At 30.8% G+C, this 17,308-nt stretch overlaps 3 protein-coding genes across 3 annotated transcripts; 1 reads left to right on the top strand and 2 right to left on the bottom strand.

The window, feature by feature from the left end:
• The first annotated feature begins 6,598 nt into the window (after window positions 1–6,598).
• Window positions 6,599–7,192, top strand: LOC133682977 (uncharacterized). The gene has a single exon (XM_062106502.1). It carries the CDS (start codon window positions 6,599–6,601, stop codon window positions 7,190–7,192), a length of 594 nt encoding a protein of 197 aa, XP_061962486.1.
• A 2,597-nt stretch (window positions 7,193–9,789) lies between these two features.
• LOC133682976 (uncharacterized) lies at window positions 9,790–10,591 on the bottom strand (the record flags this gene model as incomplete). The annotated part of the gene is made up of 1 exon (XM_062106501.1): window positions 9,790–10,591. A coding segment is annotated over one exon (444 nt), but the record flags the coding sequence as incomplete, so codon positions are not given.
• A 5,422-nt stretch (window positions 10,592–16,013) lies between these two features.
• LOC133681487 (zinc finger protein GIS3-like) lies at window positions 16,014–16,740 on the bottom strand. The gene has a single exon (XM_062104537.1). The coding sequence runs from the start codon at window positions 16,723–16,725 to the stop codon at window positions 16,156–16,158; it is 570 nt and encodes a 189-aa protein (XP_061960521.1). The 5' UTR covers window positions 16,726–16,740; the 3' UTR covers window positions 16,014–16,155.
• Between the last annotated feature and the right edge of the window lie 568 nt (window positions 16,741–17,308).

The following is a 17,308-nucleotide window of genomic DNA, read 5'->3' as shown; positions in this document are numbered from 1 at the left end:
GTTTGCAAGCTAACTTTCTCATATTGTGATATTTTCTAAAAGTTCTCTTTTTGTGAATATTGTAAAAGAATAAAAGAAAGTCATGAAAAGTATTAAATAACCATACCACTCTTAAGATATTTTTTCAAGTAAACACTTAATTTAATTTATATAATTTTTATTATTTTTAAAATATTTTTTAAACTTGAAACTTGCATGTGTTCACATTACTTTATGTTTAATTTTTATTTAAATAAATAGAGATAATGAGATTTAAACTCATGATCGCTTGATCATTACCATGTTAAAAAATTATCCTAACTTAAAAGTTTAAATTATTAACTAAAATTTGAAAATATAATTTATATTGTTTTAAAAAAATTCTCAATGAAAGGGATTAATTTTTAGTAAAAATATATGGTAAAGATGAAATGAATATTAAAGGGCCCCATGTAACATGAAATCAGCACATTTTCCGGCCGGGATGTTTTTGTCTTTCTTGTGAATTAAGAAAGGAATCTCTCGCAAAAAGCTAACGACTTCGTACAAGTAAACGCTTTGCTTATTGTTTTTGTTTCAGAAGAGTAGCGTGGGAGGGACAGGGAGCTGTTGATTTGTTTTTTTTGAATGGGACCTACCCTGCGGTTGAGTTTAAGTTATGCTGAACCGCGTTTTTTTGAGCTGTGCTAATCATTTGTTATCGCTTAATTTCTAATGTTTTTATATTTATTAATCGACCATGGAATCTATGGTTTAAATGCCCAACTATATTATATTATACTTTTCATACTATAAGACTTGGGGATTGACGAACGTATAAACAGTGAAAGAGTTATTTGAGTCTCCAACAAATATTTTAATATTTAATTTATTTTTAATTTTATAAATATTTATTTTTGTTATAGTATAATTAAGAAAGAAATAGTTTTAAAAAACGAAAATTTTAAATTTAATAAAGTTTATTACCAGAATTATAGATTTGATAGATTAAATCGTGAAATATATATTTAAAATATTACCGTTTCAATATTAAAAAAAAATCGTTAGTTTTCTTTTTACATCTAATTTTTTTTTTTATCTCCTACCAGCATACAAACTATTTCTTATTGAGTGCATAGCAATAATGAAAGTTTTTTTTATATTAAAAACAAATCTTGTAATAATCAACCGGACTTCCAAGTTAACGATTTGATCAGGTCAAAGAAATTAAGAAACTACGCATGTGGAGAGAATATATGGATTATGGTGCATGAACTGACTTGGATACCACTCAAATTCATGCTAGTCTCTTGCTTTGTGGGGGGCATTGAATGCGACTAATCCGAACCAATTTAGCTTAAACAGTCTTATTTCATTCATTGATTGAGCAAAAATACCAGATAATAAATAATTCATGCTACTTATACAACAGATCATCAGCAGTAACTTCTTCTGGGTTAGTATCTGGCAATTTGAACTAAATACTGGTTAAATACTAATTAATGGGCGAGGCACAGGGCTAGATGAAGTGCATTTTTGGAATGATCCTTGATCAAACTGTTGCATTAAACTATTTTCTAATGTTGTTTTTCATATTAATTGTCCGGAAGCCCAAACATTAGTTGTTGAGATTCTGGCAACAAGCCATCAACGCCGGTGTCCTGTTGCCTGTCGTTGAGGGCGCGTTTCATAGTTTAGAACTGCGTTTCGTATGTCAGGCACAAGGGTTTTTTTTTTTTGGGTCGAAATGAAAGAACGAGCCACAAGGGAAGTTGGGTTTGAAATTTGCACTTCATTGATAACAGCTATTGCAGTTCTGATAGCTGAAGCTGAACTCCTATATATCACACGGAATTGAAGCTGTAAATTCACAGGGGCTCACGATAATCACCCAGTTGGACTGCTAGAGAGAACAGGCTGGCTGGCGCCTGCAACATGGTGGATGGACCATCGTTTCCTTCCTCAAGGGTGATATGGACCCTACAAAAACTAACCCTAAACCTAAAAACAAAAGGAGATTAACTTGTAATTTGCAAAATAAGAGTGAAACCTGTTCTATCGATGCGTACGCAATTCCCACAATACTACAGCTTGTGATAGTTCATGCAGCAAAAGAAGCAAACAACTAGGCATGTTGAGACGGAAGTCCAAGAAATCAAGCTTCCAGCTTTTCTCTATGTGAAGAGAACAAACATCAAACATGCGCAAGTAAACAGCTTAGTATCATAAGCGAAGCAACCCAGCTGGCAGCTAGCTCTCTTCTATTCCTAGACAAAATTATGCGAAGACCTGACATTGATATGAAGACTTTTGAATACAAAGTTAATTAAATATTAAAATAAGTACACTCTAACATGCTTGCTAAAACCCTTAACCCCTCATTTATTAATATTTTCGGTATCTACAATTTTGACATCTTAGTTAACATGAAAACTCATCATAATATTTCTTTAAAATAATTTTTATAAATACATTGTACGTATGAGTAATGATGAAAGCTTCAAATCCAGCTAGAGAGATTTAATTAAAACCGGCTTATTATCGAAACCAGGAAGATGAAACATTCACGTGAATATACTTTAAATTATTGTGTTTATGAATGAGATGCTTTTTGACATGGTATATAACCTTGATGATCGAGTAATTAAGATACCCACGACATTTTAATTGGTGTGCTTAGCAATTCAAACCTCATGCAAATTGGTTTTGGCTTGCTCTAATTAATGACTACATGATGTTGATCATTATGGACCGATATTAAATACTGCCACACAGCGCACGTCGAGTGGCGTGGTGACCCGATCACCAACTTTCCAATATTAGTAAGTGAAACCAGCCATGAAAGGTGTTGCCAGTACTGTCATCTCTTCAACGTGCTGTGCTGCATCATTCATGGTCCCTTGCTTGTGTGCTAATTAAATCCTAGAAAGGGACTTCCCATGCATATATACAACTGTTTTTTGTACATTAACAGGCGATCGAACCCATACCTTCAGATGGAAATTACACCGTATAATCAACCAACCAATCATATAAGATGCTAGCTTAAAGAAGCAGATCAGGGCAGGCAACATTTACGAATAGCTTTCCCTGTTTCTTTCTTTTGTTTTTTCGGTGAAAATTAAACAGGACGGAAATGATCAAAACACGTACAGATATGGTAAAGCAGGGCTCATGGAAGATGAAGGTTTATTTACTGTAAAGGCAGCTCCTTCAAAATAATTGCTGATGAATGTAATGACTGCCGACTGGTGCCACTCCAGAAATCAAGCCTTTTGATTGGCATTGGTTAACTGCTGAGCACTACATGGTTTAAACTGAAAAACCAAATTGAATTGAAGATTTCCCTTCCATTTTTTCTTTCTGGTTTTTTGCAAATTTTTTTCTTAAAAAAAGGAACCAAATTTCATTTGGTTATTTAGTTTCAGTTCAGTTTTTAGATTTCTCGGTTTGGTTCTAACCGAGAACTTATTATTTTGATAAATTAATTTACATATATAATATAATAATTTTAATAATATTAGTGTGTGTATATACATCTATACGTACTTATATATAATCTAACATTAAGAAATCATAAAACTATATACTACTCTATCAGTTTCAAGCCTTTATTTATTTTTCATTGCTTTTTTTTTATATAGATTGCTAAGTAAATTATATATCTGCGATTTATAGGTTACATTACTCGACTTGGATGTTTAATACTATTTTGCAATTAATTGGGACTTTGAGATGATATTTATTACTTTTTTTCAAAATAACTTGATGAAGAAAAATCTAAAAATGGATATCTTTTAACATGTCAAATGAATATAGAATATCTAACTAAATGAAAAAAATGGTGTTCAAGGACCTAAGAATCATAACATTATTTTTCATATTAAAAAAAACTTGGTTTCTAATTCGGTTCCAAAACATGAAAATTGAATAATATTTTAAGTTGGGTTTGGTTTTAATTTTTGTAAGTTTGGTTATCAAAATCAAATAACCTCTACTCGGTGTAGTAAGAAAATCAAAAAAAATTTCTCGTGTGATCTCAGGTTCAAACACTTTAATTATCAATATTAATGGTCATCGGAGGCTTATCTGATCATTAGTTTCAAGATATGTGGGGATTAATCAAGGTACGCGCAAACTAGTCCAAACACCTCATATTAATAATAATAATAAAAAAATCAAATTTTTATGTTATGTGATATTTGTTCCTGCACACGTACGAGGTAGCCTTAATTTGAACTACAAGTAAAAATGATGATCCGCGTGTGAGATGACAGTCAATATACCAAACTAGGCATAAATCGTGGCTTCACGTAAATCGCTCTATCCCAGTTATGTGTATCAAGCAATCCCCTTCTAATTGTATGATGCAAAGGTAGCTGTTTAGTACGGAACATGGTCAGTAATTATATTCATACCCTGCAGATGATAAGTGTTATATATACATACATATATATATATATATAATATAATATAGAACTGATAATGTTGTCACGACATTATGTATATATGTAGGTCCAAGTATGAATTTAGGAATCACCGCCGGATTAATTATATAAAAGGTGGCTAACCATACCCTAAAATATAATAAGGGCTGCACTGATTTAAGGACCCATGTTTTAGGGCCACTAATTCACATAAAATGTACTAAATCTGTTTTGTTGATTTGACTGCATGTAAGGCAAATGGCCTTGCTTGTTGGGTATCAGAGTTGGAGAAGACCAGTTCAACCAAGGAGAGAAACATGCGGTGGCAAATGTATGGGAGCCGCTGGACTTGTTTGTTTTCTAGAAATAGAATCCAGCCATTTTTATTTTATTTTATTTTTTTGCCTAAAATACTGCCGCACGTCGCATCACACGTAAAGAAACGGAAAAACTTTCAAGTTTATAGATCTTATAACCATTCTGCCTGCCACCTCATTTGAATCTTCTTCGCATCTTTTTGCTCACCCAAGTTGACCGAACAGGATGCAAACTACAATTTTTAAAAATTTAATTTTTTTTATTAAAATTTAATATAATTTGTATTTTTTAAATTATTTTAATATGTTAATATCAAAAATAATTTTTTAAAAATAAAAAAAATTATTAACATATATTTCAATATAAAAAATTATTTTAAAAGCAACCACTATCATATTATCAATCACTATTTAAGCCACTGAACATGTTTTGTATATTAAAACAAAAAATAAAGTGTCAAAGCGTTATTTCCATGTTCATTTCAATTACTAACTCTATGTTTGTTTTGTTTTTTATTTAAAAATTATTTTTGAATATATTTTTATTTTAAATAAAAATATTTTTATGATTTTGTATTTTTTATGTATTATATTAAAAATATTTTTTAAAAAAATATATTTTTTTAATATATTTTAAAATAAAAAATACTTTAAAAAAATATTATTTCTACCATCTCATACACTAACGAGACAAGAGGATAAAAAAAATAATAATAATGCTAAAAACGTTACCTTGATTTCAAATTTCAATTATTAAATAGCAGTCATCACATGCAAGTTATTCCACCGCAAGCACTGCAATTTTATTTTATTTTTATATAGGACAGCAACTGGCAAGCTGGTTAGTGGTAGGAATTTCTACCGTGTATCATAATAATATTCCATTTACCCACCGCAAAACATCCGGTCAAAAACGCTGTTATGATTTATTTGAATTGATCAAAGTGTGTGTTTAAGAATATGATTGTGGTTGTGGTTGTTTTTTAATATATTTTTTATTTAAAAATATATTAAAATAATATTTTTTTTGTTTTTTAATATATTTTTTATTTGAAAATATATTAAAATAATATTTTTTTTTGTTTTTAAAAATTATTTTTAATATCAGCATATCAAAATAATATGAAAAAAGTTAAAAAATATTAATTTAAAATAAAAATAAATTTAATTTTTTTAAAAAATAATTTTAAAACTTTAAAATAAACAAATCTAAGATCGGTCGATAGCAACCATCCTCCTTTAAAGGGAAGTTTGTGGACCAGCTTTCTTCGAAACGTAGGGGACCTAAATCCATTCGTCGTGAAAGAGACTTGGTTAAGATAAGGAGGTAGAAACGTTCCTCTTGCCCTTCAATGGCGAAGTGTCTAATTAAGGAATATATATATATATATATATATATATATATATATATATATATATATATATATATATATATATTACAGGAATCACAAATATAATATTCTACTACGTACAATAACATTTTTAGAGCACATGAATTAAGGATCCAATATGTATAACATGCATGTCACTGGTAATTAAATACAAGAGATGATCGTAGAAATTAGGGAAATTTATATTTGTTTTCCGCAACTAATTAATTAATTTCAAAAATCAAGTTAATATGTATACAACCCATCAAATCTTTTTTTTTTTTTGCATATTAATTATACAATTCAAACAAACATTACGAATATTGCGCGTTTAACCTCCCTACATTCTTGGTTATATATATAAATGAGCTCTCCATGGTGCTTACTCCACATATAAATGTATACCTTCCATATTTGTTACTCCTTTCTTAAGGGTCATTTGTTCTCCCCCTGCTCTTTGCAGGGAAGAGCCCTTGATTAATTAAGGCAGGTCAGGGTGTTCCTTTCCCTTTCCTCCGATTAATTAATGGAACATCGATCAGGTGCTGTCATTGATATTTTCAGTACAGTTACCGACAACGGAGGCCATCGAGATGGCGTCGACCCAAAGCCGTCGACGAAGAAAAAGCGGAGTCCAATGCACATCCTTAGGGTGGCAAATTATATGCTCTCTCTAAAATCTGGCAAATCAAAAACTGCCCACACCGATGCTGTCTCAAAGTGGAAGAAACTCTTGTCTTCCATGCGCCCTTTGCACATTAACAGCAACCAATCAGCCCAACGTAGCATTGGGGACAGGGCACCGATGGCACCTTTAACATCCAAGGAGGTTGTTCAACAATCAAAGGTTTATGCACCTTCCGCGGCATCCGAGGATGTTGAACAATTTGAGCTTTTTACCCCACCTTGGTCACCGGCCCCAAAAAGCACAGGATCATCGTCTGGTCAAACTAGCCGATACGCATCGGCCCAAAATCTTCAAGAGCTCGATGATCAGAGCGATGAAGATGATGAGGATAGTTATTATGATGACAAATTCGGGGACGAAAAGATAGACATGAAGGCTGAGGAGTTCATTGCTAAATTTTATGGCCAAATGAAGCTTCAACATAAGAGTTGAAGAGATGTCAGAGGTCATTAAAGTTGAAACTAGGTCTGTTTGTTTACATATATGCATGTTTCGTCTAAGGCAAAGGGCCAAAAACAAGAATAGCATTGGGTTGGTTAACATTTGAAAAAATTTATCAGGTTTTAATAAATTTTTCTATCGTGTTTTTTTCAATCAATGAAGAGAAACAATATTGAGGAAATTAGCTATTTCATCATGAGCTGGGTGATGAAGATCTGGGATATATTAAGAATAATAATAATTATTATTATTATGAAGAAGAAGAAGAAGAGAGGATATTTATTTGTCTTTTTTTTTCCCGTTGTTCTGTAATTTGGGTATACGTATATTATTAAGAAGAAGGGAGGATATTTAACTGTTGTATTTTTGCTTGAAGTATAGGCATGAATCCAGATTTTTCTTTAATGAATAAACATAATATTGTTGTGAAGCAAAATCGCGCAAGAACATAATTTCTTGTCTTGTACGCATCGTGTTCAACATTTCTTTTTCCTTTTCTTTTCAGTGTGACACATCAGAATTCAATTCTGAAAAAAATTCTTATACATAAGAAGGTTTACGCTTGCAATTTCAGATGATAGAGCTGAAAATGCGTATTGCAGTCCAGAGTTTTCTTAAATAAAGTTATTTCAACATACTTAACAAAGGGCAATGAGCTTTTACTCGTATATATGTAAGTATTGGTTTTTTACTTTTAAAATTCATGAAAAAACATATATAATTTTAGGTTGATTTTTTTTTTTATTTTAAGTTAATTTAGGGTTTTAAGATCTTTTTTTGGGTTTTTTGAGGTTATATATAACTTTAGGTTGATTTTTTTTATTTTAAGTTAATTTAGGGTTTTAAGATCTTTTTTTGGGTTTTTTGAGGTTATAGATAGATTTATCATGATTACTAACGTTTTTTTATAGATGTTTTAGGTCAAAAAAGATTAAAAAATAAGTTTTTAAATAAAAAAATTTAAGTCTTGATTTTCCAACCACCACAATGATTGAAATTTAGGCATATCAAACGGCATATCATGTGACTGTTTTTCAAAAAAATTTGTCATTCGCTCCATTTACAAATAAAAAAAGACTCAGTCGTGCAAGCCTGCTAAGACAGGCAAGACCCAATAATGTCTAGCCTTTGCTTCTTCTTTTTTCTATTTTTTTAAATTAAAGATTTTTTGTATGGTTTTTTCTCTAATTTTTTTATATTTAGATTGGTACCGCTTTTCTCTTTTTTTTAGAGAATTTTTTAAATAACATTTATTTTTTTGGTTATGCATTTAAATTTGAAGATTTTTTTGTGTTTCATCTATAATTTGTTTTTATTTTTTGTATGGATGAATTTTATTTTTAAAATATTTTTTTATTTTTAGATAATATTTCTAACATGTACAACATTGCATCGTGTTTTTCTCTTTTTATTTTATTTAATCAATTTAATTTATGTTTTTATTTCTATTATTATTTGCTTGAATAAAAAAATATTTTAATAAATAAATTTATCAAACACAGTTGGATAAATGTCTTTTTTAAAAAAATTAAATATTTTAATTTGTATTTATCTCTTAATTTTTCAAGTTTTATTTTTAGATATTGTTAAATCTTATTTGATTTATTTAATTATATATATATATATAAATTTTTCAACTGCATAAATACGTTATAAATACGTTGAAAAAAACTTTATACCAGATCAAAAATCGTTGTAAAAGAAAGAAAAAAAAAGACTCTTCGATAAACAGTGGACTCTCGATTCAGGGAATGTGGGTTAGGTACATCGGCTCCTTAATTGGCCCACAAGACTGGAGAGAACCGGAGACAAATGTCGGATTCTTCTCTCGTGGCCCGATCGATGCTTATCCGGGTTTGAACGAGGGGGTTCTTGGTGTCTTATTATTGGGTTTGATTGATGACCTCATGATTTTAGAAGACTCGCCAATCCTTAGTGAGTATTTGCGTTAATAAATGCCTTGATAAAAAATAAAAATAATTCGAAGAATATGATTAAAAAAAAGCATATTGTTGAAAAGATAAAGAAAATCACTCTACTTTCATTTTTAGGACAAGGATGGAGATAAGGATAATTTTATAAAAATAAAATAAAAATATATAGATTTTAAAAAAATAAAAATTATTGGAATAAATAGTGTTTTAATATTTTTGCAAGATATTTAGAAATAATATTTTTATAAAAAAAATAGTAAAATAACATTTTATTTATCACTCCAAGCATATAAAATAAATCTGAAAAGCCAAAATAATATATATATTTTTTATTTTTAGCTTTCCATTTAGCATCTCTGGAGATGCTCTAATGGTCGATTGTTTCCACAATTGTTTGTTCATCTATCCAACTGCAGTATCCGTATAATAGAGAAGGCAATGCAATCGTTCTTCTACATGTTTGGTTTTCCCTTCCTTCATGTTTTATATATATATATATATATATATATATATATATATATATATATATATTCCCATACTTGAATAATTGAAACTAGAGAGAGCTGGAAGATTAATAATAAACTAATTTTTTTATTTTTTTTTTCTCACTCATCTTTTTGCTGAGCAAAAAGAACCTGTGTATTAATGAAGGACTGGTTCAGGAGCTTTGCAAGATTTCGTATTAATCTTTGATCGAAATTACAAATAAAAACGTAGAACAGTTGTGATCAACAAAAAGCAGCAATCTATGCCATTGCATACATACAAAAAGAAGAAGAAGAAGAAAACAGCAATCAAGTCTATTATCTATGAAAATCTCCCAACTTAAAGAATCCCGTAAATATTTGACCCACCAAAAACACCCAGAGATCCAGCGTTTAAGGTTTAGAAAAAATCGATGCCAGTGCTTACCAATTTCCAGCAACAATGCTGCCCGCCACATCACCAACAGGAACCACAAGACATGACAGTGCATCCGACGTGTAAGAATCAGAGCCGCCGGTATTTCCAACTAGTATCCATGTATGATCTTAGAGCACTTGTTCTTGATCCAGCAGATCCCTCTCCTCAAAGAAGCCTTGACTTTACCTTCCACCGTGTAAACCTTGTACTTGGCAATCCGTTTCTTTCTTTTCATCTCAGGATCAGTCAACCCCCCCCAGGGCTTTGACGAACTGCTCAGACTCCGCCGAGGCGGCATCGATGCCACATTGGGTGAGTGTGGCCGAGTCGCGAAGATCTGGTTGCTATTGCCAAACCCAAAACCCTTCCCGCTCACAATCTCCAGCCTTCTGTCACCCCTTTGACCCGACCCGTACCCGTACCCGTCCATGTTCACTAATTGGAGAGCTTTGATTGCACAGAAGAGAAGAGAGATGGACGATAGCTGGGGTTTTTGTTTATACTTGGGGCAAGGAAGCTGAAGTTGTGAGATGAAAGTGGTAAATAACTGGAGTCACTGAATAGAATAGACTCTGATTCTAAAGCAGAGGGAGCAGGGAGAACAGAACACCTCTATTTAATTGAGGCTTTTTTGCCCATTTTGGTATTTGTAGCCTTTTTGGGTTGAAATATTCTCAACTTTCTTGCTCATACATAACGGAGAAAGAAAGGGAGGAGAATATGTTAGAGAGATCAAATCATAAGTACGCTTTCCTTTAATTTTTCGATTCTTTAATCACTGTTGAGCTGTAAGGTTACGTTTTCGGGCAGTGGACTACCTCGGAATTGCCGATCTTTGATTGCAGGAAAGGTGAAGTCACGAAACCTCCTGTCTTCCTCCTAATCTTTCCTCTGATTCTGATGCATATTATATTCTAGCATAATTAAATTATTAGTTATTAACTTCACTCCGAGAGAGAAATTGTCTGCCATGAAGACCAACTGGCCACAAGGTATCCGGATTCTAAGGGGAAACAGTTTTCCTTGCAACAATCTGAGCTTTTAAATAACTATAATAATAGCAATTAATCACCTTGGAGCAACATATGTTATTGGAGGAGGCTGTTTGTCATTACATTTTTTATTTTGTTTTTTTTATGCCTTTTAAAAATACATTTTACGTAAAAATAAAATATCAAATTAATTTTTCCTTGTATTTTTTTATTGTTTTGATATGAAAAATAAAATAAATTTTTAAAAAATTATTTTAATATAGTTTCAAATAATTTGTTTTTTAAAATACCATATGTTACCATACCAAACATGCATACAATAGGTGGGTTGCATGTAAGGATTTAGGTGCTGGCAGCCCAAGGATGAAAATTTTGACTGATCCATGCACCTACTCCTCTCTTCTAAAATATAATAATATATTAGCTATTTGACTCTAGTCTCGTTTCTAATAAAAAAAAATTATATATACAAGTTTTTTTTACATGACAAAGTAATGAAATCTTTAAAAATTGTATTTTTTTATTGTTTGATGTGAAAAACAAAATAAATCTTTAAAAACTTGTTTTAATATATTTTTAAGTAATTTCTTTTAAAAAAAATCATAAATTACAATACCAAACATGCATAATAGGAAGGTTGCATGGAAGGATTTAGGTGCTGGTAGCCCCAAGGATGAAAATTTTGCGTGATCCACCTCTACGTCTCCTTTAAAATACAAAGCTACGTGACTCTCTTCTCGCCTCTAATCAAATTTTTTTCTATAAAAAAATTTGTATATACAAGCTGTTTTACATGGTTTTTTTTTTCAAGAAAAAACCCTAAGAGAAAATCAAAAGGCTTATGTATATTTCTAATCAAATAAATCAAAAATTGTATGTATTAGTAGATGAAAAAAAGTCATTAGTAATAAATAAAAATAAAAAATGAACAATTAAGAGGTAAATACCGACCAAGATATTTAACTTTGTAACTTGAGCCTTTGACTCAATTGTATTTAATGACTTTATTTACTAAGATCAATTTTTTATTTAATCAAGCTATATAAAAATAGACACATATAAAATTGATTGAATAAAATAAATAACAAAAAAAATATTATATATGATCACACATATCAAAAATATTATTCAAAAAAATATATTTTATTTCAAAAAATAAATTTCATTTGTAAAAAATATAAATAAATTAGAATAATCTCTTAAAAAATTAAATGCATATAAAATAACTAAAAAGTAACCACTTTTAAAATAGACTAAATAAACAAAACAAAATAGATAATCTTAAAAAAATACATTAAAAAAAGTATTAATTAAAAATATATTTTTTTTTTAAAAAAAGATCAAGCGTTACTGGACCTGACTCTTTTATTAAGAGGCCTCGTGCATGAGCTTTTTTTATTATTATTTAAGATGAGGTAGATGACATGTCACCTGCCACAATTGTTTTTGAAAAATATTAAGTTAGAAAATGCGTTGTCTGAACGATTGTGGTGACTAAAAAATCAAGAGAGAAGTATTTTCGACCCCAAAAGCTATTTTCAACTTATTTTTAACTCAAAACACGTAGAAAAACATCTTAAACAACCTGATAAACTTATTTATAGCCTAAAAACCTAAAAAATCATCCCAAAATTAAAAACCAAAAATCTTTCCAAGTTTAAATATATTGTTTCTAGGCAATTCTAAGGTAAAAGAAAAAACACATGATATAAACTCCCCTAATAAAATAGAACTATTTGGTGCCAATATCTACTGTTTTGTGGTTGAGATCGATGCCCATATAAATTATTTTTCTCTAGCATTGAATTTTGGCGACTTTCTCCCACTTTTCTCAAACAGGGGCAAAAAAAAAAAAGAAAAATAAAGTTTTGGTTCAAAATCAACTTTTCCCTTAAATTTTGAAAATTGTAAGGATCGAATATTTATAATTTGAAAATTCTAAGGACTACAATAAATATTTTTCTCAAACTTTGTTAAATCACTAATTCCTTCTGTGTTTTGCTCTTTGATCTCTTGGTTTTCAATCCCCTAAGTTCCCAACAAATTGGCCTATTCAATAAGGGCTAAATTAGAAAAAAAAATGAAAAAAATATATTGTAAATAACACATCCACAGTATCTTGTGAGTGGGTCATACTTGCAAGTTTTACACTGAAATATCCATTACTTTTAGATTTTTACACAAAAGAAAGAGAAGGAAAACAAAAGAAAAGAAAAACCAAATTGGGATCAAACCGGCATGAATAAACTCACACGTACTATGTAGCATGGTTGGCTCTGCTATGAGGAATTGAAAAACACCCTGGACGGTATTTTTTGCAACCGTGAGGCGCCGCACAAATACAACGGGGCACCTCACTTGCCTCCGTATGACTCGCACGTGTCTGCAACTTTTTTTTTTATCTATTGAAAGATCAAAATAACCCTTCTTAAACCTCAAATTAACGAAAAAAAAATACCAAGCACGAGGAGCTAAAAATATCCCCAAGAACATCCGACAATAATAGAAAAACATGTTCAAAAATACACAAAAAAAAACCCTAAAGCAAAGGTTTAAAAAATTTAAGTAAAAGATTAATTGAGCAATTACACCGTGGAAAGACATGACTTCTCTCTCATCACCCTTCACTAAGATTTTCATCTCTCCCTTTCCTCTTTTTTTTTTAACAAATTAAAAACTTTCAATTTAAATAAAAGAAATCCTTTAATTCATCAACAACCCACAAACACAGTCACACCATAACCATCGATCGCCACTAAAAAAAAAATCCAGCAATTCATGACACCAATGAAAAGGCAAAAAAAAATTTTTGTCGATCGCCTTTTCATCTCTTTCAACTATCATAATAATCACTAAAAACAACGATATCAAGGAAGTCAGGTCACATGAAAAGAAAACGAAAGAATTTGAGAAAACAATTCATCGCTTTATTTTTTTTTCATGTGATGTTAAGCAGATTTTGATTTATCAATTCATACTGAGTTTTTTACCTATAAACTTAGCGATGGAATCCGGTATTACCGACAAACGATAAGGCGACATCCATTTTATGTTAGTGATTTAGTCGGTAAAAAAATTGCCGATGAATTCTGAATCACATATCAAAAAAATAATTTTATCAATAAAATTATGAAATCTTGAAATGAATATTGTCCTTCACGATACAAAGGAAAAAAAAGTGAAATTTTTTAAAAACAAAAAAACTTTTTCCAGCCATTTGGGTTAACCTAAATTGCTGTAAATTTTAGCCTAAAGTTATATCTAAACCCGATTTCACTTATCCTACCTGACACGCTCTTTTATACTATCTTTTACTGCACAAACTTTTCATAAATTTTTCTATGTATACACACGGTTTTTTTTATATTTTTTTTTTACTCTGAGCATGTAATTTTTCTACAAAAATTACATATCATTACCAATATTTTTTACTAAAAGTATACAAGACACAACAATCATAGCATTGCATATCAATCAAGAGCTATCATGGCTGGTTAAACTCATCTTTTCACCATTAATACATGAAAAATTTCAAGTTTTAAATGTATAAATACACCGAACACTCACGCAAGAGGTAATTCTAGCCAACCATAACATTGCCATAAGCATAACTAGAGAGCAATTCATAACAAGAAAAGCTAGCCAAAGGGCATGAAAGCCAGCAAAGACCATGAGAGCAAGCACTGAAAATCAAACCAGATACACCCTCACTTTATTTTTTCTGTTTTTGTATTTTATTTCTTTATATACACACACTAATTCAAGTATTACAGAGTTTCGTGTTGTTCATGGAACTTGTTTTATTTAGACCAATCAAAATCATCAATCCAATCATAAAAACTCTAATTTCTTTTCAATTTGTAATTAAATGTACATATAAAAAGAGAGATTTCAGTTTAGTAATCTATATATTATCACTGAATCTCTTTTGTAGAATTTTTTTTTAACTTTTAATATTTTTCTTTTTACATTTTTTTAATCATGGACATCAGATCTATAAATTAATAATTATAAAATTTAATAATTATTAATTTTACATTTATTTGTGAAATTTTTCACGTGTTATTGGAAATATTTTTATTAAGACTAGTATAAAGTAAAATAAAAACTTAGTTTAGTTAAATTTATGCGATGGATTTTATTTTTTTAATGTTTAATACTATATTATAATGTTATTTAACGTAATTTCAAGGATGTGTAGTGTTATTTAAAAAAATATTTATCAGCGATGAAACTTCAATATAAAAGATTGCTAAAAAAATATATTAAAGAATAAAAAAGGAGTGGGGCCTTAGCGCGGCGTCAGGCCTGTGTACACGGGCGCCATTTAAAGGAAAAGATTAAAAAAAAGAAGAAGCATACGTACGACTGCTCTCTCTCTCTCTCTCTTTACAGATGAGTTCACTTTCAGAGCTGCATAAAAAAAAACATCAACAATGGATGGTTTAGTCTTGGACATTGTAGCGCTTGCTCTATATTTGTCCTTGTTGATTAGAAACGATGTCGTCAAGGAGAGATTTGACATTCCGAACTCCATTTCTTTCTACAACATACATCTTTAGAAAATTGAAATAATTCTGGTGGGTAATATCATAGTATTTTCAAGGATGTTTTGAAAAAACAATGAGAGATAAATAGAAATCCTCTTCTTCGATTTGAATAATTTCAGTGTTCTAACCGTTAACGATATTAGAAACAGATCAAGTTCATCAAAGCAATTTCTGTATACCTTCTTTATGTAATGGTTCAAATCTATATCAAGACGTTGTTCTTTGACAGCAGCATTGAGTTACTATTTTTGCTTGCTCATAGGATCAGCAGCAAACATAAACTAACTACCTTCCTTGTTGATTTGTTACGATGGCAGCTAGGCCAAAATGACACATGATATGCTTGATTAGGAGCAACTAAAATGGAGCAAAATTGCACATGCATATATAGAGCTTTCGCATCAAGAAATTTTCGAAGTTTAAACTCATAAACTAAAATGGAGCAAAATGGCACATGCATATATAGAGCTTTCGCATCAAGAAATTTTCGAAGTTTAAACTCATAAACATTAAAAATATTTCCATGGAAAGACAAAATTTCACAACATGCACAAACAGGCCCTCGATCTGATCATCTAACCAGAGGGAGTGAGTTTGAGACAGAGATCAACCCCTACATCGTCATCATTGGAACATAATTTACCAGGAACTTTAATAAAAGATGGCATCGTATCTGCATCATGTAATGGATGTGCGATATAAATTTGAGAAGGAGAGTGATGATCAGGAGGAGATGAAGGAAACAACAAGGGCTGAGATGGGTAATCACTTGCTATTTGGGGCCTAAATTCAGCAGCAGCAGCAGTACTATTGCTAGTGATCAATCCCCTTGGATAAATGAAGGGTGGTGATTTGACAGTATGTGAGCAAAGAACTTGTGCAGCTGCCGTGAGGCGTCGGTCACAAAGGTATTGGGCACGTCTTGCTCTTTGGCGCTCTCTTTTGTGAGCATTTTGATGGCCTCCTAGTGCTTGTGAGTTGGCAAAAGCTCGGTGGCAAAAATGGCACTCGAATTTCCTGTTTCCTAAAGTATTTTCTGTTTTTGATAGGATTTCATCTTGCTCAGTCAATGGAAAACCGAAAAGCTTTAGTTTTGATGTGGCCTTATGGTCAGATTCTTGGAACGGGGTTGAGCTCTCTGCCATGTGTGTCTAGAGGACTCGAATTTCATGTGCATATACGAGGGTATGTATGCACCCTATTTATAGGGAAATAGTGATTCCAATTTTCGCACATCCATTACATGATGCAGAAAAAAATGTTGTTTAATTTCATTTGTGTACACCCATAAATCTTCCAAATAATATATTTGAAAGACTTATCTATCAAGAGAAAAAGGGGAGAATATTTACTTATTTTGTACAAATATTACATGTACATTTGCATGAAAATATCTAAATGAAAGATGAATGATCGTGATTTTGTGGCTACGTCTATATGTTAATGTTTCGTGTATGAGATTTTTTAAAATAAATTTTGTCAAAAAATTTTTTCTAAGAGGATCCCTAATCTTCTTGGAGATAACTAGTCATGGAGACCTAAAGGGACCCGAAAATAAATGATCATGTAGACCTGCAGACAATTAATTATGGAGACCATAAAGATTTATGGAGACCATAAAGATTTTTCATAGAGATACATCTTGAGACATATTTGAAGACATGGAGATTTTTCATAGAGATACGTCTTGAGACATGAAGATTTTTTATAATGACATTTTTCTGGGGA

Source organism: Populus nigra, chromosome 2, assembly GCF_951802175.1.
Source record: "Populus nigra chromosome 2, ddPopNigr1.1, whole genome shotgun sequence".
NCBI lineage: Eukaryota > Viridiplantae > Streptophyta > Magnoliopsida > Malpighiales > Salicaceae > Populus > Populus nigra.
This window is presented reverse-complemented; position numbering and strand designations above follow the sequence as displayed.

Coding starts and splice junctions, on each gene's coding strand:
- LOC133681487 (XM_062104537.1), bottom strand. CDS start 16,725: ATGGCAGAGAGCTCAACCCCGTTCCAAGAATCTGACCATAAGGCCACA.
- LOC133682977 (XM_062106502.1), top strand. CDS start 6,599: ATGGAACATCGATCAGGTGCTGTCATTGATATTTTCAGTACAGTTACC.